This window comes from Taudactylus pleione, unplaced genomic scaffold (assembly GCF_031769625.1).
Source record: "Taudactylus pleione unplaced genomic scaffold, aTauple2 ptg000047l, whole genome shotgun sequence".
In the NCBI taxonomy this organism is placed as follows: Eukaryota; Metazoa; Chordata; class Amphibia; order Anura; family Myobatrachidae; genus Taudactylus; species Taudactylus pleione.
Window position 1 is genome coordinate 375,001 of NW_028284449.1, and position 25,499 is coordinate 400,499.

Sequence of the window (25,499 nt, forward strand, 5' to 3'; positions counted from 1 at the left end):
TGCAGGGGTGCCTCGGGTGGTCCAGTATGTGTGATTGGCAGAACCCAGCACTGGTTTTCCCTATCAAAAACATATGTGGCAAAAATAAACGCAGCCCCTGTCACCCAGCACCAGTGGCGTAAATTCATTCCAGACACCCGGAGGCAAGTTATAATTTGGTGCCCCCCTGTAGCAGCCGCTGACACTGTAATGTAGCAATTCGCATGTAGACTACAGATAGATGAAGGCAGCAGCTGATGGTCTGACATGGAGCTCTGCACTAGTGTATGGGGGCTTCTCAGGTGCTGGGAAGGGCCATGAAGGTACACTCCGGGTACATAGTTACAGCCCTTAGTGGGGTAAATATGTTGTGGACAATGGAGGAGGTGCCCCTTCAGAGCTGGAGCCCGGCGGCAGGCGCCTCCATTGTCTCCCATAGTTCTGCCCTTGCCCAGCACATAACTGAGCCTAAGGGAGACATATAAGCACAATTTACTTTAGTTCATTTTTGCTGAGAACCTTTTGGCCCAGGGGTGCTATGCAGAAAATGCGGATACCCTGGGGCGTTGTGATTCTAAAAAAAGTTTGGGATCCACTGGTTTAACCAATGTTTTTCTAGCAATTAGGTTCCTTATTTGTGTATTAAAGCGACGCAAGCCGAAATTTCTGCTGCATAACATTTTAGAAATGTAAAAACATGTCTGCAAAATGGGCACATACATGGAAACAATATACAGTGTATGCGGAAAGCCAACAAAATCATAGTCTACATCAATGAGATAAAGAATGAACACAAATGTACCTGCCATGTTGTAAGTGTGTATATGTATGTATGTGTGTGTTTTTCCTGGATGTGTGTATATGTATATATATATAATGTGTATACTTCTTACCTGGGAGTTTGTACGGTGACAATGTTTGTCTTGTCAAATTGTAGCTTCCTAAATTCTTCTACATGTTGCCCAAGTCAGAAGCTGGAGGGGGAGGGGCTCGGGGGGTCACGTGGACTCAGGGGCTCTGTGATGCCTGAGCAGGAACATCCTCTGGTATAAGAGTAAATATGATGTGCTCCTGTTCCTCTAGGTGCCTGATAGGCATGTGATGGGCCTAAGGACATAACAGCTTGTGTCAGTATCATATTATGTTATGTAAAGTGAGATCTTCATTTACAGACAAGGACAGCAATAGTTTGTGCATCCTGTTACTATGTAGCAGCCCCCGACCAATCACAGGCAGCCTCATCCTTGCTCATTGGTGAGGTGATTGTGGATGATGCAGTTACTGTCGGTAACCACGATCTAATTACAGGAGCTTTCATCAACATAATATGTATGTGACTGTGCAGGATGGGGCTGGTATACTGTGCAGGATGGGGGCTGGTATACTGTGCAGGATGGGGGCTGGTATACTGTGCAGGATGGGGGCTGGTATACTGTGCAGGATGGGGCCTGGTATACTGTGCAGGATGGGGCCTGGTATACTGTGCAGGATGGGGCCTGGTATACTGTGCAGGATGGGGCCTGGTATACTGTGCAGGATGGGGCTGGTTGTTACGATCCTCTAGCAATTTGCTAGGACCGAAATGGAGGTATTGGAGATACGTGGCACATAGAAGAACAGTCACAAGCAGAATATTAGAATAATGGCAGTGTACTTAATAAATGATATGGTGGACCAAGAGGGCCAGTACAAACACAACATGTCCATGATGTAATAAGTAGCTGAAACAATAGGACAGTCAATGGAATATACTGTAGACTTACAGTCCAAACTAAATTTGTTAAATGGCCAGGAGGCCTAGTTGACAGCGATGCTTGAAACGTGGTGTAGAAGCAGGATTGCTGTATGGCCTGGAGGGCCTAGTAGACAGCGATGCTTGAAACGTGGTGTTGAAGCAGGATTGCTGTATGGCCTGGAGGGCCTAGTAGACAGCGGTGCTTGAAACATGGTGTAGAAGCAGGATTGCTGTATGGCGTGGAGGGCCTAGTAGACAGCGATGCTTGAAACGTGGTGTAGAAGCAGGGTAGCTGTATGGCCTGGAGGGCTCTGCAAACAGTGATGCTTGAACCCAGGGTACTTGGGTCACTTAGAAGCCGGTGAGCAGAATACACACAACATGTACAAATTATAGCTGGAAGTCTGGATGCACAGAGAGCAGCTTGCATAACCAAAAGTTCCACATGAAAACTCTATAGCCGACAGGGCGGCGACAGTCCAGGAAGTTCAAATAGGATCAGCTGCCAGTCAGGCAACACTAGGAGGAAACATGTGAAATCCTCTGACGTCTGGGTCTCCTAGCAACCGGCAACCTAGAAGCATGGTCAGGAGTAGGAGGAATACTGGCAGGAGACAAGTCCTGGACTGGACTTGTAACAGTACCCCCCCCCCCTCTTGACACGGGGTTGAAGAACCCCCAGATCCAGGTTTATCAGGAAACTTCTGAAAGAAAAGTCTTTTCAGTCTGGAAGCATGGAGTGCATCTTCCGAAACCCAGGAACGTTCCTCTGGGCCGTAACCCCTCCAATGAACCAAAAACTGTACTTTACCTCTGGAGAACTTGGAGTCCAGAATTCTTTCAACCACAAATTCCTGTTGACCATGGACAGTCACTGGACCAGGTTTGGCACTAGGCTTACTTCCAAATCTCGTGGAAGAAAAAAATGGTTTGAGGAGAGAGCAATGAAAAGTGCTGTTAATACGTAAAGAATTGGGTAGTTGCAAATTGTAAGCGACGGGATTCACTTGAGCAATGATGCGAAAAGGGCCGATGAATCTAGGTCCCAATTTATGAGTTGGTTGGCGCAGCTTGATATTCTTAGTAGAAAGCCAGACCAAATCTCCCTTTTTCAATGAACACGGTCTTCGATGCCTGTCAGCAATTCTCTTGGAACAAAGAGAAACTTTGCAGAGACTTTGATGAACTTTGCTCCAAATACGGCGAAGCCGAGACACAGATGATGGAGTAGACACCCTGGAAACATTAGGTTCAAAGGAGTTAGCTCTGGGATGCTGACCGATGACACAGAAAAATGGAGACACAGATGAAGCTGAATGACGAGCATTGCTGAACGCAAATTCTGCCAGAGGCAAATGTAGGATCCAATCTGAATGACATTTGGAAATGAAACAACGTAAATATTGCTCCAGAGACTGGTTGGCACGTTCCGTCTGACCATTGGACTGTGGATGATATCCTGAAGAGAGACTGATAGAAATACCCATCGAGGAACAAAATGCTTTCCAAAATTGTGTAGTGAATTGAGTGCCACGATCAGACACAATACCTAAAGGCAATCCATGAAGTCTAAAAACGTGTTGTATAAATTATGAAGAAAGTTCTCTAGCCGATGGCAGCTTGGACAAAGGAACAAAGGCCCTGATTCAGAGCCGGACGCTCTGACCAGAGCGCTCGCTCTGAATCAGGGCCCACCTCCATAAATATGGTGCGTCCTCCTGGATGCTCGTATAGCTGTGGGTCACCACCCACAGCATATATGAGCGTGCAGGATGATGGTCGCGATGGTCTTGACCATCGCCACTGCGAGCAGAAGCCTGCGGTTGAGTTTCTCAACCGCAAGGCCAGGAGTGATTTTGGCTCTATCAGAGCCAAAATCACTCCCACTGACATCACTAGTGATGTCAGTGGGGCCGGCTTCTGACGGTAGGCGTTCCCTTGAGAACGCCTCCGTCTGGCAGGCATGCCCCCGGCACGCCCACCAAAGGGGGCGTGCTGTCAATCAACATCGACAGCACGCCCCCTTTGATCAGACACTACGAGCGAAGGAAAGTCCTTCGCTCGTCGCGTCTCACGCATGCGCACGACGGAGCTCCCTCCGTCGTGCGCATGCGCAGTGCAGACCATCGACCCACTTGCGAGCAGACAGCCGCTCGCAAGTGGGTCTGAATCAGGGCCAAAGTGTGCCATTTTACTAAATCGGTCCACAACCGTCCAGACAACCAAACATCTAGAGGAAACTGGAAGATCCACAATGAAGTCCTTGGCAATGTGCGTCCAAGGTCTCTTAGGTGTAGACAACGGAAGAAGAAGAGCTGGCCGAGGAGTCTTATTACAGGCACAGACTTCACATGCTAACACAAACTCACGGACATCTTTAGCTAAGGCTGGCCACCAGACAGAACGAGAGAGAATGTCCATAGTCTAATGGTGGGTACACACTGGGCGATATTACTGAACGACTGCACGATTACGACATCGTAATCGTGCAATCGCTCAGTAATCGTGCACAAATCGTGCACTTTTATGTCGGAAACTACCAGCGATGCGCACTCCCGCTGGTCGTTTCCGACATTGTCCATCGCCTGAACATGCAGCACAATCTGACGACCTCGTCAGGTTGCTGCATGTTGGGGAATGGGGGAGAGAGCCCGGCGCTGAATGATATCATTAATGATATCGTTCAGCGGCTGTGCTCAATGTCATGAACGACATTGAGCACAGCCTGCCGGGGACACACTACACGATATCGCTCAGGGAGCATATCGTGTAGTGTGTACGCACCTTTAGTAATGTCTGGATGACCAAAGGCTTTCTTAGAATGAAAATCCAAAAGGACAGTTTTCCTAAGTCTCTCAGGAACAAAAAGAAGATGAGCAGGAACATTTGATGGAGCTTCAGATTGGCATCTCTGGAGTGTCTCAGCTAGAGTCCGGGTTAAGGCAAAATGAATGAAATCTTTAGGAATGATGGGTTCTTCAGAAACGGAGACTTGTTGGTCAGAGAAGAAACTTCTGGAGAGAGCATCAGCTTTAACATTTTTAGAACCAGGACGGAAGGAAATAACAAAATTAAAACGAGTAAAAAATGAAGCCCAACGTGCTTGTCTGGAATTGAGACGCTTAGCTGTTTCAATATAGGCCAAATTTTTATGATCAGTGAGAACCGTGACTTGATGTTTGGCCCCCTCAAGCCAGTGTCTAAAATCTTCAAAAGCCCATTTAATGGCTAGCAATTCTCTGTTCCTCACATCGTAATTCCGTTCAGCAGTGGCAAATTTGCGTGAAAAAAAAGCACATGGATGCAATTTCTTATCTGGAGGACTTCTTTGAGAAAGGATTGCACCAGCCCCAACCTCTGATGCATCAACTTCCAAAATAAATAGCAACTCAGGATCAGGATGACGTAGAACAGGTGCATGAGTAAAGGCAGTCTTCAGATCTTGAAAGGCCTGGATAGCCTTCAAAGGCCAATTAGCTGTATCCGCTCCTTTCTTGGTAAGGTCCACAATAGGAGCCACAAAGAGAAAGAATTGATAAAAGTTGATGCTCACAAAGCTGTTGCAAAACCAAACAAACATGTTGAACATGGAGCTCTTCTGTCTTGGAGTAAATAAGGATATCATCCAAATAGACAACCATGAAAACACCCAGTAACTCTTGAAGGACGTCATTAATTAAATCCTGAAAATTAGCAGGAGCGTTAGCGAGTCCAAATGGCATGACTAGGTACTCATAGTGACCTGAATGGGTGTTGAAAGCGGTCTTCCACTCATCACCTTCCTTAATGCGAATAAGGTTATAAGCTCCTCTGAGATCAGTTTTGGAGAAAATTGTCGCTTCTCTGAGTTGATCAAAAAGTACAGAAATAAGAGGTAGCGGGTTTGAGTTCTTGATGGTTATACTGTTAAATCCTCTATAGTCTATACATGGACGTAGAGACCCATCCTTCTTTTGGACAAAAAAGAAGCCTGCACCGACCGGGGACTTGGATGGACGAATAAATCCTCTGGCTAAATCCTCTTTAATATAATCCTCCATAGCTTTACTCTCAGGAATGGACAGAGAATACAAACGACCTTTAGGCAACTTGGCTCCAGGAACCAGATTGATGGCGCAATCATATGGTCGATGTGGAGGCAATGCATTAGCTTTTTGTTTAGAAAACACATCAGCAAAATCCGAATATAGAGGAGGAATGCTACAAGCGGACGAAACTTCAGGACATTGTAGCATCCGCACACTGAGTGAAAGGCATGAGGACTGACATTCAGGGCTCCACTTAATAATCTCCCCAGAGGACCAGTCAATGGATGGATTGTGTAATTAAGCCACGGAAGGCCCAATACAATTGGAACCAAAGGACAATGCAGAAGAAAATATGAAATGAGTTCAATATGTAAAACACCCACGGTAAGCCGTATAAGAGGTGTCTTAGCCTTAAGAGTTCCTTTAGAGATTAAGCCTTCATCCAGGCCACAAATGGAAACTTCTTGCTTTAATGGAACTGCAGGAATCTTTAACTTCTGAAAGAATGAATAGTCCATAAAATTAGCTGCTGCTCCACTATCCAAAAAAGCCTGTGTCTTGAACTTTTTATCAGCTAAATGAATGGATACAGGAACAAGTACTGAATTCTTGGAGGAAATTGAAGCTAGACCTAAGTGTCGGCAACCTAGAAGCATGGTCAGGAGCAGGAGGAATACTGGCAGGAGACAAGTCCTGGACTGGACTTTTAACACTGGTATACTGTGCAGGATGGGGCTGGTACACTGCAGGATGGGGCTGGTATACTGTGTAGGATGGGGCCTGGTATACTGTGTAGGCAAATGCACATGACTGTGGTATTAATGTTCACGTTACTGGCAGACATAGGTCATGGTGTTACTATCATTGATTTTTGCCATAATATAAATCTTATTTGTATGAAACCATCTACTTCCCCATCATCCTCTGCCGGTACAGTAGTTGCCCTGTGATGTCTTTGTGCAGATGCCATAGTTTCTTGGAGACGAGAAGCAGAAGATTGTTACCGCCATCCTCTGATGTTAGGGGGGCGTCTGTCAGTGATGTTACCACCATCTTCTGATGTTAGGGGGCGTCTGTCAGTGATGTTACCGCCATCCTCTGATGTTAGGGGGGCATCTGTCAGTGATGTTACCGCCATCCTCTGATGTTAGGGGGCATCTGTCAGTGATGTTACCACCATCTTCTGATGTTAGGGGGCATCTGTCAGTGATGTTACCATCATCCTCTGATGTTAGGGGGGCGTCTGTCAGTGATGTTACCGCCATCCTCTGATGTTAGGGGGCGTCTGTCAATGACGTCATGTGCACCTCAAGGGGCATTATTTTCTTTAACTCCTCCTCATAGTAAGTAAATTTGAGACATAAGGGAAGCCACCTCCTATCCGTGCCGCCACCTCCCTAGTGCCTAACCCTCCCCCTAGTGCCTAACCCTCCCCCTAGTGCCTAACCCTCCCCCTAGTGCCTAACCCTCCCCCTAGTGCCTAACCCTCCCCCTAGTGCCTAACCCTCCCCCTTGTGCCTAACCCTCCCCTAGTGCCTAACCATAACCCTCCCCCTAGTGCCTAACCATAACCCTCCCCCTAGTGCCTAACCATAACCCTCCCCCTAGTGCCTAACCATAACCCTCCCCCTAGTGCCTAACCATAACCCTCCCCCTAGTGCCTAACCCTCCCCCTAGTGCCTAACCATAACCCTCCCCCTAGTGCCTAACCATAACCCTCCCCCTAGTGCCTAACCATAACCCTCCCCCTAGTGCCTTAACCCTAACTCTCCCCCCTAGTGCCTTAACCCTAACTCTCCCCCCTAGTTCCTAACCCCCCCTAGTGCCTAACCATAACCCTCCCCCCTAGTGCCTAACCCTCCCCCCTAGTGCCTAAACCTCACCCCTAACCCTCCCCCCTAGTGCCTTACCACTAAGCCTCCCCCCCTAGTGCCTAACCCTCCCCCCTAGTGCCTAACCCTCCTCCCCTAGTGCCTAACCCTCCCCCTAGTGCCTAACCCCGTACCATATCCCTCCCCTAACCCCCGATACCTTCGGGACGTCGGCGGTCGGGATACAGGTGCCAGGATCATCAACGCAGTTGGGATTTCATTGCCGGTATTTTTAGACCGTCGGGAACTCTCGCACACTGGGAAGCCGACTACATCCACATTTCAACTAATATAAGCTCAAGCGGCTGCTTACAGTATACAGTATATAGTATATAGTATACAGTATATAGTATACAGTATATAGGGCTAGTGATGCAGAATTGCAGCTTTTTAGCATGGAATAAAAATAATGAGTTTCCAATAATGTCCCATGTTACATAGTCTATTCAGCAAAATCTTACTTACATCATGCAGGAACGAATGCAAGGAGCGCGGCTGCCGCGGGGTCCGTCTTCATTGTAATAGTATAGGTGCATACACACACAACGATTTTTTGAACGATTATCGTTAACTTTATTGTTAATCGTTCACTTTCTGAGTTAAAACCGTGAACGATCACCGTTCATGCGCGTTCACATTTGTAGCTCAGTCAGACTGACCAACTCAACGATTTTCATTAAGGGAATATGCAAAAATCGTTAGTAGTTAAAAAAAAAAATGTTCATTACATTTAATAATTTTCAAGGGAAATATTAACTAAAATCGTTCATTTACTAAATTGTTGTGTGTGTACAGCTTGTGTGTTATATTTATATTATTACATAGGGGCCCTTTCAAACTTTTGCTATGGGACCTTTAAATACCTAGTTACGCCCCTGCTCCACCCAGCTCCTCACATACACACTTATTACATTTATTATTATAAATTCTCCCAAACGTGGTCCTCAAGGCTCCCCTACAGGTCAGGTTATAGGGATATCCATGGCTGAGCATAGGTGGCTAAATCAAATTGACTGAGGTACTAATTAAGTCACCTGTGCTCAGCCCTGGCTCTCTGTAACACCTGTGCTCAGCCCTGGCTCTCTGTAACACCTGTGCTCAGCCCTGGCTCTCTGTAACACCTGTGCTCAGCCCTGGCTCTCTGTAACACCTGTGCTCAGCCCTGGCTCTCTGTAACACCTGTGCTCAGCCCTGGCTCTCTGTAACACCTGTGCTCAGCCCTGGCTCTCTGTAACACCTGTGCTCAGCCCTGGCTCTCTGTAACACCTGTGCTCAGCCCTGGCTCTCTGTAACACCTGTGCTCAGCCCTGGCTCTCTGTAACACCTGTGCTCAGCCCTGGCTCTCTGTAACACCTGTGCTCAGCCCTGGCTCTCTGTAACACCTGTGCTCAGCCCTGGCTCTCTGTAACACCTGTGCTCAGCCCTGGCTCTCTGTAACACCTGTGCTCAGCCCTGGCTCTCTGTAACACCTGTGCTCAGCCCTGGCTCTCTGTAACACCTGTGCTCAGCCCTGGCTCTCTGTAACACCTGTGCTCAGCCCTGGCTCTCTGTAACACCTGTGCTCAGCCCTGGCTCTCTGTAACACCTGTGCTCAGCCCTGGCTCTCTAACACCTGTGCTCAGCCCTGGCTCTCTGTAACACCTGACCTGTTGGGGAGCCTTGAGGACCTCGTTTGGGAATCTCTGGCCCATACTTGCCGACTATCTGGCTGTACCTTCTGGGAGGGAGCAGCCAGATCGGCATGACTAGGGGGGCGTGGCCAGCAAACGGGGGCGAGACTGGCCAGACGACGAGTGTTTGCGGGTGGATCGGAGCCACGCAATCACGTCATTTTTGGCTCTTGTGGTAGGATCTCGTTGCCGCAGGCCCTAGAGTGCTTTCGGCTCTAACAGCCGAAAGCACTCCCACTGACATCACTGTGATGTCAGTGGGGCCGGCCCCAGATGGTAGGCGTTCCCATGGGAACGCCTCCGTCTGGGCAGCCACTCCCCCGGCCTGCCCACCAAAGGGGGTGTGCTGTCAGTCAACAATGACAGCACGCCCCCCTTGGTACGAGACCCGGAGTGACGGTTTGGCCGTCGCTATCCGGGTCTCGCACATGTGCACGATGGAGCTGGCTCGCATAGCGCTCGCGAGCGGGGCTGAATCAGGCCCACTGTGCTCTATAGAATAAGCTCTGTCACTGCAGTAAAATCTCCTACATGGGAATTAAACTCATACAGCCCCTCAAATCCGTTATTAGGAGGGAGGGGGGAGCAGGTATTTCTGGTGGGGGTGGTCTACAGTACCCAGGTCTGAGCATTAGTAGTAGTATAGATAGGTGAACACAAGGTTTACAGTTAAGGTGCGTACACAAATAACGATTTTTTAAAACGATTTAACTATAACTACGTCGTTATCGTTAAATCGTTTGTAAAATCGTTCATCTTTTTAAGGTGAACAATAAATGATAATCGTTCATGCGCATTCACGTTTGTAGTTCATCGTCCATTCTGACTGTCCAACAAACGATTTTCGTTCAGAAAATCGTTAATGTTGTACTGTATGCATGATTAAAAAAATCGTTCATTGTTCATGAAAATCGTTCAGTAATTTAGTAACCAACGATTTTCGTTCACTTTTTCAAGGGAAAATCTGAACAAAAATTGTTCATTAAAATCGTTGGTTACTAACATTGTTGTGTGTCTATGCACCTTGTATGTTGGTTTATTTGGTAATAAATAATTAATATATGATGTAGTATAGCTGTACAGGAAAATAACCAGCACAGAGGGCCTGATTCAGACCCGCTCGCGAGCGCTGAGCGCTCGCAAGCGGGTCGACGGACCCCGCTCCATCGTGCGCATGCGCGAGACCCGGATAGCGATGGGCAAACCGTCGCTCCGGGTCTCGTACCAAAGGGGGCGTGCTGTCGATGTTGAGTATAGTTGGTCCCAGGAACAATTTCCGAAAATATAAATTTTTTTGTCGAAACTTACCTTTCCGCCAGCTCCCGCTTTCGTTGATTCCTAATTGAATACGGGGATAAAGCGGGCACCCGCCCGATACTTTATCCCCAGAAAACCTGCGATGAGGAGCAAAGAGTCAAGCACAGACTTTTCACTCCCATATTGAATACCCCCAATGGCTGCAAAACCTGAAATCACGCTCCTTACTCATTGGAGCTTTATACAATATGTGATATGTGATCCAGTGTGTGTGTTATTTCATTTTTACAGCGCTCACCATAGATGACATTAGGGCCAGCTGGCTCCTTGTGTCTTCTAAAAAGAGAGAGGAGGTGAGATCCGGGGAGGAAAGAGCGCCAGGTAATCGCCTGACAGACCGGCAGCAGAGTCCTGGCAGTGAGAGGTGGAGTCACAGTAGGAGCAGGGATTGAAGCGGCTGCCATCGGCGTCATGTACAAGCAGCAGGATGTTTCTGTCAGAGGCATCCTCCATTCTATTTGTGATACAGCTCAGCGGCGCCCTAAGCAGCTGCCTACTGATAGCGCCGGCCCTGCAGCTGCCTACTGATAGCGCCGGCCCTGCAGCTGCCTACTGATAGCGCCGGCCCTGCAGCTGCCTACTGATAGCGCCGGCCCTGCAGCTGCCTACTGATAGCGCCGGCCCTGCAGCTGCCTACTGATAGCGCCGGCCCTGCAGCTGCCTACTGATAGCGCCGGCCCTGCAGCTGCCTACTGATAGCGCCGGCCCTGCAGCTGCCTACTGATAGCGCCGGCCCTGCAGCTGCCTACTGATAGCGCCGGCCCTGCAGCTGCCTACTGATAGCGCCGGCCCTGCAGCTGCCTACTGATAGCGCCGGCCCTGCAGCTGCCTACTGATAGCGCCGGCCCTGCAGCTGCCTACTGATAGCGCCGGCCCTGCAGCTGCCTACTGATAGCGCCGGCCCTGCAGCTGCCTACTGATAGCGCCGGCCCTGCAGCTGCCTACCGATAGCGCCGGCCCTGCAGCTGCCTAACGATCCGGCTGGCCCTGCAGCTGCCTACTGATAGCGCCGGCCATGCAGTATAATGTTATACAAGGAAAACCCTTAGACACCTTATATACAAAAACGCCGTCTGAGCGTAACGTTATACAAGGAAAATCCTTACAGACGCCTTATATACAGTAACGCCGTCTGAGTGTAATGTTATACAAGGAAACTCCTTACAGACGCCTTATATACAGTAACGCCGTCTGAGTATGTTATACAAGGAAAATCCTTATTTCTGCCACAAACTCTCAGGGACAAATGGCTCTCGTCCAATCAGTCCCTGAAGCTCCGCACACTCTCCTCCCCTCATTCGGCAATTCCAGAGCCAGTGTTCCCACAAGTGTAATTACACGGCTTTGCAAAAATACATACATACATACATATATATATATATATATATATATATATATATATATATATATATATATTTATGTTAGGAGCTGATTGGTTAGTACATTCTCTCTCTCCAAAGCTTAGTACATCTACCCCCAAGTCACTGCAATCTCTGGCTATTACATTCCCCCTGCATGTGCACAGTTTTATTTACCAAGATACATTACTGGAGAATGGAGGCTGCCGGAGATGGATCCAGAGCCGTAACTAGACTATTTGGTGCCCTGTGCCAGAAAGAGCATTGGTGCCCCCCTCATTTTTCAAAGGGACATAATGCACCCGAACAAGGTCCATGGCTTCATGGGGAAGGGCCAGGGAAGAGATAGGAGAGGCCTGGGGATAAATAGGGACATAATATAGTGCACCTGAGAAAGGGCCATCGCCTCATGGGGAAGGGCCAAGGGAGAGATAGAGGAGGCCAGGAGATGCTGGGGATAAATAGGGACATAATATAGTGCACCTGAGAGAGGGCCATGGCCTCATGGGGAAGGGGCAGGGAAGAGATAGGGGAGGCCAGGAGATGCTGGGGATGAAATAAGAGGAAGCTACAAGTGAGAATGATAATAAACAGAAATTTGACAGACCCAAACAGCGCCCCCTGACCTGTGGTGCCCTATGCGATGGCACCGGCCTCACGACCCTAGCTACGGCCCTGGAGGGATCACAAATCCCTTTCCTGTTAGAAAGCCTCCGTAGGCACAAAGCGGCTACCGCCATCTGAGGGACCTTTGTTGCTTTGTAAATGAGGCTGGCACTGTCTCCATTAAGAATAATGCTGACTGCGTTCTGAAGCACTAATTAGCCTATTGCAGGTGATATCTGGGATATTTCCGGTATTAGGCAGTGGGTAGCCTGATACTTAGAATCATGTGTAAACTGCAGTTAACGCACGATTTAAGTACATATGGCCCCAAGTTCTAAAACGCCAATGATCTTCGTTGCCTTAGGAAGGAGCAGAGCATACTAACAAGTGGGGCGTAAAATTAAGCCGTTCTCCCCTGGTAGCGTTAATGGTCCACAATTGGCGATGAGATAACGTACAGGCCTGACGTGTTTCTGTTTGAGTCACTGGAATTTCCCCAGGGGGGAAATGAATGAGCTTGGTGTAAATGAGAAATACCTATGGCTCTTCATAGGTAGTGGTACTACAAGTTTCAGCATGCCCTACCAGCTGGATGACTACATGTCACAGCATACTGTGGCTCATTATGCAGAGGCAAAACTCGGAAATGGTTATTTTGTTTTCATTCAGATCCATGGAGACCCGTTTATGATTATAGTCATCGGTGCGTCTGTAAATATCTATATAAAACAGGAATCACCAGCTCAGCTTCTGTCTATAATGATTTACTTCTAGTGTTTGCCTGAAACTTTCACCCATTACAGCTGTCACTAAGTAACATTTATCAATCATGATGAAAGCAGATGAAACGCTGGTCTAGAACGGACTGTGAGGTATGTCTGTACTGCAGGGCGATAGCTGAGACCGGCTGCACCACATATCACACCTGAGCGCGCTGGCGCTGTCTGATCTATACAGTGTGGACACCAGACACAAAGGGCTACGCGCTGGCGCTGTCTGACCTGTACAGTATGGACACCAGACACAAAGGGCTACGCGCTGGCGCTGTCTGACCTGTACAGTATGGACACCAGACACAAAGGGCTACGCGCTGGCGCTGTCTGACCTGTACAGTATGGACACCAGACACAAAGGGCTACGCGCTGGCGCTGTCTGACCTGTACAGTACGGACACCAGACACAAAGGGCTACGCTCTGGCGCTGTCTGACCTGTACAGTACGGACACCAGACACAAAGGGCTACGCGCTGGCGCTGTCTGACCTGTACAGTATGGACACCAGACACAAAGGGCTACGCGCTGGCGCTGTCTGACCTGTACAGTGTGGACACCAGACACAAAGGGCTGCGCGCTGGCACTGTCTGATCTATACAGTATATAGCCCAAGTAATGGACACCGCAGCCTATACTGCCCCCCCGGAGCACCCTGCAGCCTAAGTCATGGACACCGCAGCCTATACAGCCCCCCGGAGCACCCTGAGGATACTCTGACATTGCTAATCTGGGTGCTGGCGACCCTGCCCCCCTCTGCATGACATCATGCGCTGGGGGTGGCGTGGCGGGCACAGAGTGCTGTAACACCCAGTTGCGGCACAGTTTGGCTATATTATAATTGTCACTTAGAGTGCATCACCCATGTCCTACACCTTTATTGGGTGATTACATGGTACCAGGGCCGGATTGAGTGTTGGGGTGGCCCCTTCCAATAAAACTGTCACTTATATATGGTGGCGATCTTATATGCCCATCACACTGTAATGCCAGGAGGGGCTCACCAAGGAAGACTTTATGGCACAGCCCCAGTTGTCATTAAACACTCACCATAAAGCCCTGGGTGAAGCACTCTGTTTTATTTAAATGCTTTGTGTCACGTTTTATTGTCCATTTATTTCCAATATAAAATCATTTTAATACTACACTGGGGGCCTGATTCAGACCCGCTCGCAAGATGCGGACATTCGCTCCCAGCATATGAAAATTCAGCTAAGTGACGTCAAGGCAGGCGATCGCACGGCAAGGCATTAGCACGCCCACTATGTCTTGGAAAGCAATCGCTTTGTGTATGCGGATGCCCACCAGCGTCTCTTAAGACGCCCACTTGTGCACGTCATCTCCAGTAAGTGTGTGCAACCATCGGTACATCCGGGTCCATCGGAACTGACCGCAGCGCTTGCGGTTGACTGCACCCTACCGCAAGCACTTCAGTGTATCATTCAACCAGGTGACGTGTACTATGACGCTGCCTATTAATGATTCACGCCTCTGAAGCAGCGTTAAGATGCTCAGGCACGTCTGCATTCGCACCTCCACTCCCCCGTACACGCGAAGTACACTCATGCGCACATTACCAAACATCACCAGTAATGAGCGATTGCTTGTTAGCGACCGGGTCTGAATCAGGCCCTGAGTCTTTTTCATGTGTCTGGTGCCAGCCTGTATGCCATATTCCAGGTCCTGCCATGCTGAGAGAGGACTTCACTATTATCTGCAGTTGTTTCAGATACACGTCATAAATTGTGCTATTATGTATGAATAATACCTCATATTTCACCGATCACTGGGTATTGAATTACTATACTACGAGCACCTTCCCGTCCTGTTGTTTTATGCTTTATATATACTGTAGATCCATTACTGGCCGGGTATATAGTGCATGTGTGATAGCATTGTGAGTGTGTTTGATTGTGCCAATATTGTACACGACTGCTGCATGACTTTATTTTGTGTGATACAATGGTTTATTATGTTAATATTGTGTGACTGTGGTGTATGACTACTGTATAGTGTGTGTGATACAATGGTTTATTATGTTAGTATTGTGTGACTGTGGTGTATGACTACTGTATAGTGTGTGTGATACAATGGTTTATTATGTCAGTATTATGTGACTGTGTAGTGTATGACTACTGTGTAGAGTGTGTGATAAAATGGTTTATTATGTCAGTATTATGTGACTGTGTAGTGTATGACTACTGTGTAGTGTGTGTGATACAATGGTTTATTATGACAGTATTGTGTGACTGTGTAGTGTATGACTACTGTGTAGTGTGTGTGATACAATGGTTTATTATGACAGTATTGTGTGACTGTGTACAGTAGTGTATGACTACGGTATAGTGTGTGTTTTTATGACTGCGCAGTGAGAAACAACAATGTATATTACTGTATTGTGTATTATATGTTACTTATAGGGCTGATTGCTACTAGTGGTACTGTATTATATATAAGTGTATAATATGTTACTTATAGGGCTGATATATACAATATAGTTCCACTGGTAGCAAAGTGTATTATATGTTACTTATAGGGCTGATTGTTACTACTGGGACTGTATTGTATCTAAAGCTGCCACACATCTAAAGATTATCTGTCCAACCAGCCAACTAGTTGATTGGTTGGAATGAAAATCTGGTAATGTATGGGAGTAACTGATGATCAGCAATTTGCTCCATTTGAAAATGACGTCAGACAAGTCTGTTAAATGTTTGATCTAAACAATGTGTTCAAACAACAGTTTTTGTCCATTTTCTGGCGTTTGGGAGTAGATTGCTGATCATCAGTTACTCCCATACATTACCAGATCTTCATTCCAACCAATCAACTAGTTGGCTGGTTGGACAGATAATCTTTAGATGTGTGGCAGCTTAAGTGCATTATATGTTACTTATAGGGCTGATTGCTACTAGTGGGACTGTATTGTATATACGTGTATTATATGTTACTTATAGGGCTGATTGCTACTAGTGGGACTGTATTGTATATAAGTGTATTATATGTTACTTATAGGGCTGATTGCTACTAGTGGGACTGTATTCTATATACGTGTATTATATGTTACTTATAGGGCTGATTGTTACTAGTGGGACTGTATTGTATATAAGTGTATTATGTTACTTATAGGGCTGATTGCTACTAGTGGGACTGTATTGTATATAAGTGTATTATGTTACTTATAGGGCTGATTGTTACTAGTGGGACTGTATTGTATATAAGTGTATTATATGTTACTTATAGGGCTGATTGTTACTAGTGGGACTGTATTGTATATACGTGCATTATATGTTACTTATAGGGCTGATTGCTACTAGTGGGACTGTATTCTATATAAGTGTATTATATGTTACTTATAGGGCTGATTGCTACTAGTGGTACTGTATTGTATATAAGTGTATTATATGTTACTTATAGGGCTGATTGCTACTAGTGGTACTGTATTGTATATAAGTGTATTATATGTTACTTATAGGGCTGATTGCTACTAGTGGGACTGTATTCTATATACGTGTATTATATGTTACTTATAGGGCTGATTGTTACTAGTGGGACTGTATTGTATATAAGTGTATTATATGTTACTTATAGGGCTGATTGCTACTAGTGGGACTGTATTCTATATACGTGCATTATATGTTAATTATAGGGCTGATTGCTACTAGTGGGACTGTATTGTATATAAGTGTATTATATGTTACTTATAGGGCTGATTGTTACTAGTGGGACTGTATTGTATATAAGTGTATTATATGTTACTTATAGGGCTGATTGCTACTAGTGGGACTGTATTCTATATACGTGTATTATATGTTACTTATAGGGCTGATTGTTACTAGTGGGACTGTATTGTATATAAGTGTATTATGTTACTTATAGGGCTGATTGCTACTAGTGGGACTGTATTGTATAGAAGTGCATTATATGTTACTTATAGGGCTGATTGCTACTAGTGGGACTGTATTGTATATAAGTGTATTATATGTTACTTATAGGGCTGATTGCTACTAGTGGGACTGTATTGTATATAAGTGTATTATATGTTACTTATAGGGCTGATTGTTACTAGTGGGACTGTATTGTATATACGTGCATTATATGTTACTTATAGGGCTGATTGCTACTAGTGGGACTGTATTCTATATAAGTGTATTATATGTTACTTATAGGGCTGATTGCTACTAGTGGTACTGTATTGTATATAAGTGTATTATATGTTACTTATAGGGCTGATTGCTACTAGTGGGACTGTATTCTATATACGTGCATTATATGTTACTTATAGGGCTGATTGTTACTAGTGGGACTGTATTGTATAGAAGTGTATTGTGTATTATATGTTACTTATAGGGCTGATTGTTACTAGTGGGACTGTATTGTATAGAAGTGTATTATATGTTACTTATATGGCTGATTGCTACTAGTGGGACTGTATTGTATATAAGTGTATATTATGTTACTTATAGGGCTGATTCCTACTAGTGGGACTGTATTGTATATAAGTGTATATTATGTTACTGCAGGGACAGCTAACTGTGCATGCACAATCCCGGTCCTCCTTACCCGAGGAAGGAGCGTACCCCCCGGGAACCAACGCTATCTGAACATAGTTCCCACAGGAAAATTCTGAAAGTTTAGTTTCCTGAATACTAGGTGGCCCCATCGGTCCCCTAATAATGGGTGGCCTGCTACTAATAACATTCAGAAACTAGCATTTCCACATGTGTAACAGGCCCAAATCAGATTATGAATAGACCTATTTACCGAAGTCAATTTGCGGTATATCCACCAAAAATACCAGTTTTCGGTGGATATCTGCAAATGTACTGTGTTCCCTGAATGTATCTGAGGGGGGGGGGGGGGGTCGCAGCTTTTCAAAAAGGTATCCCCCAGCTGTCCTCAAGTGGATATAACCCCATCTCCGCTGTAGTCTATGGGGTACAGATTGTAACACTTACCAAGAGTGGGATCAAAAGGACCCTCCCCAGCACTCGCACAGTGGGGTCAGCATCAGTGATCACTTACTCAACACCGCAGGGACGGGCTCCGTTCCATGCAGAAAAAAAGTGTGTGTATGTTACATTGTATAACTGTTGTTTGTGTGCTATGTTACATTGTATAAAAGTGCGTTGTGTGCTGTTACATTGTATAACTGCTGTTGTGTTGTTACATTGTATAACTACTGTTACATTGTTTAAGTGAATTGTATGTGTGCTGTGTTACATTGTATAACTGCTGTGTTACTTTGTATAAGTGCACTATTTGTGCTGTTATATTGTATAAATGCACTGTGTTTGCTGTTACTTTGTATAAGTGCACTGTGTGTGCTGTTATATTGTATAAGTGCACTGTGTGTGCTGTGCTACATTGTATAACCGTGCTATTACATTGTATAACTGTGTGATTGTGCTGTTACATTGTATAAGTGCACTGTGTGTGCTGTGCTACATTGTATAACCGTGCTGTTACATTGTATAACTGTGTGATTGTGCTGTTACATTGTATAAGTGCACTGTGTGTGCTGTGCTACATTGTATAACCGTGCTATTACATTGTATAACTGTGTGATTGTGCTGTTACATTGTATAAGTGCACTGTGTGTGCTGTGCTACATTGTATAACCGTGCTGTTGTGCTGTTACATTGTATAAGTACACTGTATGTGCTGTGCTACATTGTATAACCGTGCTATTACATTGTATAACTGTGTGATTGTGCTGTTACATTGTATAAGTGCACTGTGTGTGCTGTGCTACATTGTATAACCGTGCTGTTGTGCTGTTACATTGTATAAGTACACTGTATGTGCCGTGTTATATTGTATAAATGCACTGTTAAATGTATAACTGTGTGGTTGTGTTATTACATTGTATAAGTACACTGTATGTGCTATGTTACATTGTATAAGTACACTGTATGTGCTGTGTTGCATTGTATAACCGTGCTGTTAAATGTATAACTGTATGGTTGTGTTATTACATTGTATAAGTGCACTATTTGTGCTGTGTTACATTATATAAGTACACTGTATGCGCTGTTACATTGTATAAATACTGTGTGTGCTGTGTTTACATTGTATAAGTACACTGTATGCGCTGTGTTACATTGTATAAATGCACTGTGTGCGCTGTGTTACATTGTATAAGTGCACTGTGTGTGCTGTGTTACATTGTATAAGTGCACTGTGTGCGCTGTGTTACATTGTATAAATGCACTGTGTGCGCTGTTACATTGTATAAATGCACTGTGTGCGCTGTGTTACATTGTATAAATGCACTGTGTGCTGTGTTACATTGTATAAGTGCACTGTGTGTGCTGTGTTACATTGTATAAGTGCACTGTGTGTGCTGTGTTACATTGTATAAGTGCACTGTGGTTGCTGTGTTACATTGTATAAGTGCGCTGTGTTACATTGTATAAGTGCGCTGTGTTACATTGTATAAGTGCGCTGTGTTACATTGTATAAGTGCGCTGTGTTACATTGTATAAGTGCGCTGTGTTACATTGTATAAGTGTGCTGTGTTACATTGTATAAATGCTTTGTGTTTGTGTGTTCCTCTGTGACGTAGCGTCTCGGCCTATTATGACTCAGTATGCAGATTAGTGGGTTTGTTCTAGTAGAGCTGCTGCTGCTGTCTGTGATCATCCAGGACCAGGAATCGGGATCTGTAACCGTCTGCAGCTCAGGTCAGTCCCAGGGGGGGTATAGCTAATGCTCTGTATAGGGGTCTGAGTCTGTATACAGGGTGCAATACGGCCCACAGTATACATAGAAACATATATTTTACACAGATGCTGATTGATGGCTGCCTCACCCCTCTGCATTATCTGTTACTGGTCAGTACACTGGTGCCTCACCCCTCTGTATTATCTGTTACTGGTCAGTACACTGGTGTCTCACCCCTCTGTATTATCTGTTACTGGTCAGTACATTGGTGTCTCACCCCTCTGTATTATCTGTTACTGGTCAGTACACTGGTGTCTCACCCCTCTGCATTATCTGTTACTGGTCAGTACACTGGTGCCTCACCCCTCTGTATTACCTGTTACTGGTCAGTATGTTGGTGCCTCTCATACCTCTGGATTGTTATTGGTCAGTACTTTGGTGTCTCATACCTCTGGATTGTTATTGGTCAGTATGTTGGAGCCTCTCACCTCTCTGTATTATGTTATTGGTCAGTACATTGGTGTCTCATACCTCTGGATTGTTATTGGTCAGTGCAATGCTGCCCCCCATAGTGATCAGTATGTTGATACATTATATCATGTATATTGGGGAATAACACTGTTGCAGAACATGCTCCGTTTTGGTTTCTGAATTTGGTAACTTCCTACAGTTGGGTGATTCCAAGGGCAATCGCCATCCTGTGCACCCGGGGGGATAATAATGGCAAAGCCCCCTCCTCCCAAACCTCATCCTACATAACTAAGAGTCAACAAGTCGTTGGGACGTACATCAGTGTCTCACACCCTACTTTTCCCATAGGGAGACTGTGGTGCATGTGACATTAGGAGAGAGCACATGGTACCATGTCCGGGAACGTGGAAGGGGTGAGGTCACCGTGTATTGTATGTCTCGCAGTACGTGGTACAGATCACTAATGTCTTGTCTCCCTCTTGTTGTGCAGATCTAGGGACCAGCGTCATCCTCCTGTCCCAGCACAAGGGGGCGCTCTGTCAGGATGAGTCCTACATTCAGTCTCTCTGGGACCTTTGTGGCCATGCTGGCTGTGGCACTGGGCTTTGTGGCCGCCTCTCCAACTTCAAGATCTCCAGACTTCACTGATGTTTTGGAAAGTGACGGCCTGAATGACATGTTCAGGGAGGTGGAGGCACTGATGGAGGACACTCAGTCCAAGCTGCAGAATGCTGTCAAAGAGGTATGTGCCACTGATCCACGTGCAGCTGGACCTATTGATGCCACCTCCCAGCTGCCCCCATGTAACCCTCCTTGTCAGGGCGGATTAAGGTTTGTCAGGGCCTCTGGGCAACAAACTTGTGGGGGCCCTATACATATAATTGTCAAGTGTGATATACTGACATGCCTGTGACCAGTGGCATAACTAGGGTATTTGTAGCCCAGGGCAAATGTAAAAATGGGCGCTCACCGACCTGGGCACTCACTTCTCAGAAAAGAGGAAAATAAATCTAACAAATTTACATATAATATATTTATATTCCGTTATAAAAAGCTTGGAGGTGGATGCTATCCCTTTAAAGTATTCTCCTTCTAATTATGTCTGTATTTGGCAGGTCTGAGCGTCCTACGTGAGATGCTGGTTTGATTTTCCTCTGATTTTCTGTGCGCCTCAGAGCGCTCCCAAATCCCGGCCATTCTTTATTATAAAGCAACATATTTTTGGCAGCTGGCTAAATACAACAGGGACGTGTAGGGGGAAATAACTCGGCTGTGGTTTTTACTAAAGGCCAGTTCTCCCAAATAATCTAACATGGAAAAAAACAAAACTCTGCGTTTCTTTCCAGCAGACAAACCGAATGTCTGGAAGGGCGGTGCCACTGACAGCGCGTGTAGTAATATCGCACCGTGATGGCATCTGAGGATTGTTACCCTGTGTTACTGTCTGGTACAGATCTTCTTGGTGCATTTTACACTCTTCATAGGAAATGTGAGGCTTTTGTTGCTGTATAAATTGTACTTGCGCTCCCTACCTATATGCGTCATAGCGACCTGAAACGTCCTGTTTGGTCGCAGTGGACATTTGTTGTGGCGTTTTCCAGTCTATAAGAATATGGCTGGATGCGAGAGGCAAGGAATCTAGAACTTATGCAAATACATTTTTAAACCAGTATTTCTTGTATTATATGCCCATAATAATATTTTAAAACAATGTTTCTCCCTCAAACATGACCGCGGAGAACATTGATGAAATAGCAAAGGATAAAACACATTTTCCCATTGCAACTCATAGGCTTCAAATTGTCATTTTTTAGTGCAATGTAGAAAGTGAAAGGTAACATCTGATCTGGTTGTATTGGCAGCGCCACACCCCAAGGTGATCCGCAACCTCATCACCACTAACGGCGTAATGCTGTGACTCATGTTATTGCTTGGAGGGGGTGGGGGGCATCCCATGGGGACGCAGGTTACATCTATAAGACCACACACCAACCACCATCACCTCTCGGTTACAAATATGATTCTCCCACACCTGCCCCCAGACCTCAGTCGTGCGGCCTGTCGTGTGACTCGTCGAACAGGGGCACAGTTACATTAATTACAGGTCTGTAGTACACTCAGATCCCCCCGTCTGCTCCTGGGCGTTGGGCAATCACACAGGGCTGGTGAGATGTTTACAAGTCACATGCTTCAGATATATTTGCAGAACCCTCTGGCCTTTGCAGTCTTATGTATGTATTATATTTGCCAGCACCCAAAGGCAAACAAAAATAATCATCCACAATAAAAAAAAATCTTAAACAATATTCTATTATTGTTATTATTATTATTATTATTATATACCAGCTGGGATCCCGATGTTGCCCGGGTTGAAGACTGGACCCTGAAGTACATCTGTAGCCTTTATTTGTTTGCGTTGTCCTCGCCTATAACCCCATTCCATTCATCCTGAAAAGGACCCCACTGCTTGCTAACATGCATGTAACCAGTGGTTGCAAGGTTGCCGCTACTATGGTGCCTAAGCTGTCTTTGTTGCCTACTGCTCCCCCTGCACCCAGTCATGCACAAGGTGGGCCAGGTCAGTTAGGGCCGCAGAGGGGCCCTGGGTGTCAGCGGTGTTGATTTGGTGCCGACCCACAAGCTGATTACAGCTGGCGCACTGGCAGGCAGTCATGGAGAGACAGCACCGCTGGTTGCAAGGCAATCAGAGCTCCCAGACCGGCAGCCAATCAACAGTGGTGGCTCCAGACTGGCTGCCAGTCCACAAGCTCCGACTGGCTCGCAACCGGTACCAGATTCAAATTGAGCTGGCTGTCTGCCGCTGTTCCAGCTGTGATTAGCTGGTGACATTGCCCCAAATCCACACCTGCTGGCTGCTGATGGCACACAGGGGGAAGAGAGGGGCTGCTGGAGGGAGGTGAGTTGCTGGGGGGGGCATAATGTGGCACTATTGTGTTATATGAGGCACTACTAATATGTGGCATAATCTGTAAAGGGCATTACTGTGTGGCATAATGTGTAAGGGGCATTACTGTGTAGTATAAGGGGCATTACTGAGTGGCATCATGTATAAGGGGCACTATTACTTCATGGCATAATGTGTATAAGGGGCACTACTGTGTGGCATAATATGAATGGGCTCTGTGGGGGGAATGTGTATGTGTTTTTTTACCTATGGGGGGCCTTTTAAGATCTTGCTAAGAAACACAGAGGCTCTCGATTTTAATATGAACTTGCATGAGTCATCAGGTGTGCTCAGACTGAGGATAAAATTATACTTTTGTAGCTTTCTCACAGGTTTTTGGCAGACTGCCAGTTTTCACTGGAGCCATCCCCTGAACCTGTGTAATTTAAGTGCCCCCATTTTTAGGTATTATGTGAAAGTGTGTGACCCTAAAGAAGTTCAAACCTAGGCAAAAACCTAATCCTGGTCAAACGACACCATCATGCCAAATTTGGTGGCGCTAGGTCCAAAATTCTGACCGTGCATAAGGGACAAAAAGACAGACAGACAGACAGACAGGCTTTCTCACTTAATATATAGATTTCTGTGAGCGTCAGTGTAGATCAAGGAACCATCTAACCACTAGTAGTAGTGTCTAATGGGAATCGGCTCATTTTACTGCAATAAATATTGGGCCTGAAGGTGAGTGGGACACAAGATGTAAATACGCACTGATCTCCCACATATCAGCGTACTGCGCATGTGCGAAAGGAAGAGTTCGGCAACTGCACTTAAGGCAAACGCACAAAAACACCCATTACTAGTGTGTACAGATTTATGTCTGTCGACAAACCACAGTTTCCGGGAAATGGTAACAAAAGCCGGCTGCCGCGGCCATTCGGAAAGGCGGCCGTAGATGCATCGGAGTTAGAATCAGGCCATTATTTTTATCATATACTATAAAACTATTGTCACTCTCTCTTGGCTCAGCTGTAGTTGGTGCACACAAAGATCAATCTGAATCCGTTACCGTGTGTTAGACAGGCGCTTGGAGCGCTAGATCACTGGGCTCAGCTGGAGCACACAAAGATCACTCTGAATCCATCACTTTGTGCCAGGCTTGGAGAGTTAGATCACTGGGCTCAGTTACAGTTGGTGCACACAAAGATCACTCTGAATCCGTTACCGTGTGTCAGGCGATCACTGGGCTCATCACATTTCCTGCTATTTTCGTTCAGGTATAATTCTTCTTACATTGTGCATTCACTTCTATCATCTTATTGCCAGTGCCCGGTAATGCTGGGTCATCAGTATTTACTGTACTTTGTGCCGTTTGGGTTTTTGCATGAAAGGATATTTTGCTGTAGATCAGTGGTTCTCAAACTCTATCGTCAGGACCCCACACAGTTCACAATTCCCAGGTCACCCAGCAAGTGTACAGGTGTACTCATTACTCACTGACACATTTCCCAGGTCACCCAACAGGTGCACAGGTGTACTCATTACTCACGGACACATTTCCCAGCTCATCCAGCAGGTGCACAGGTGTAGACATTACTCACGTACCCCTGCTGGGTGACCTGGGAAATGTGTCCAAGTGTAGACATTACTCATGGACACATTTCCCAGGTCACCCAGCAGGGGCACAGGTGTAGACATTACTCACGGACACATTTCCCAGGTCACCCAGCAGGGGTACAAGTGTAGACATTACTCACTGACACATTTCCCAGGTCACCCAGCAGGGGTACAAGTGTAGACATTACTCACGGACACATTTCCCTGGTCACCCAGCAGGAGCACAGGTGTACTCATTACTCACTGACACATTTTAAAAGATGCACAGGTGGAGATAATTATTTCACTTGTGATTCTGTGAAGAGACCTGGAAAACATGCACTGTTTGGGGTCCTGAGGACCCAGTTTGGGAACCTGTGCTGTAGATAAATCGGGCAGGTCTGTCCTGTTATACTAAGTAAAGGCCTGATTGCCATGTACATCCCATTATTGGCAAGAAGCAAATGTAACATTGATCATATCTCCTCTATCCAGTGATGGTTCTGCTGTAATAGAAATGTTTTTAG

At 46.0% G+C, this 25,499-nt stretch overlaps 1 protein-coding gene across 2 annotated transcripts in view; it reads left to right on the forward strand.

Moving 5' to 3' along the window:
- The window catches only part of DKK3 (dickkopf Wnt signaling pathway inhibitor 3), a 194,901-nt gene that overhangs the window by 77,199 nt on the left and 92,203 nt on the right, over positions 1-25,499 (forward strand). The window contains exons 1-2 of one of the 2 annotated variants that reach the window (XM_088460518.1): positions 19,955-20,020; positions 20,962-21,213. In XM_088460518.1, coding sequence (XP_088316644.1) covers positions 21,016-21,213 — 198 coding nt within the window. In that variant the 5' untranslated portion in view covers positions 19,955-20,020; positions 20,962-21,015. Of the gene's footprint in view, positions 1-19,954; positions 20,021-20,961; positions 21,214-25,499 lie in introns of those variants that run through there. The other variant, XM_088460519.1, reaches the window with a different exon arrangement.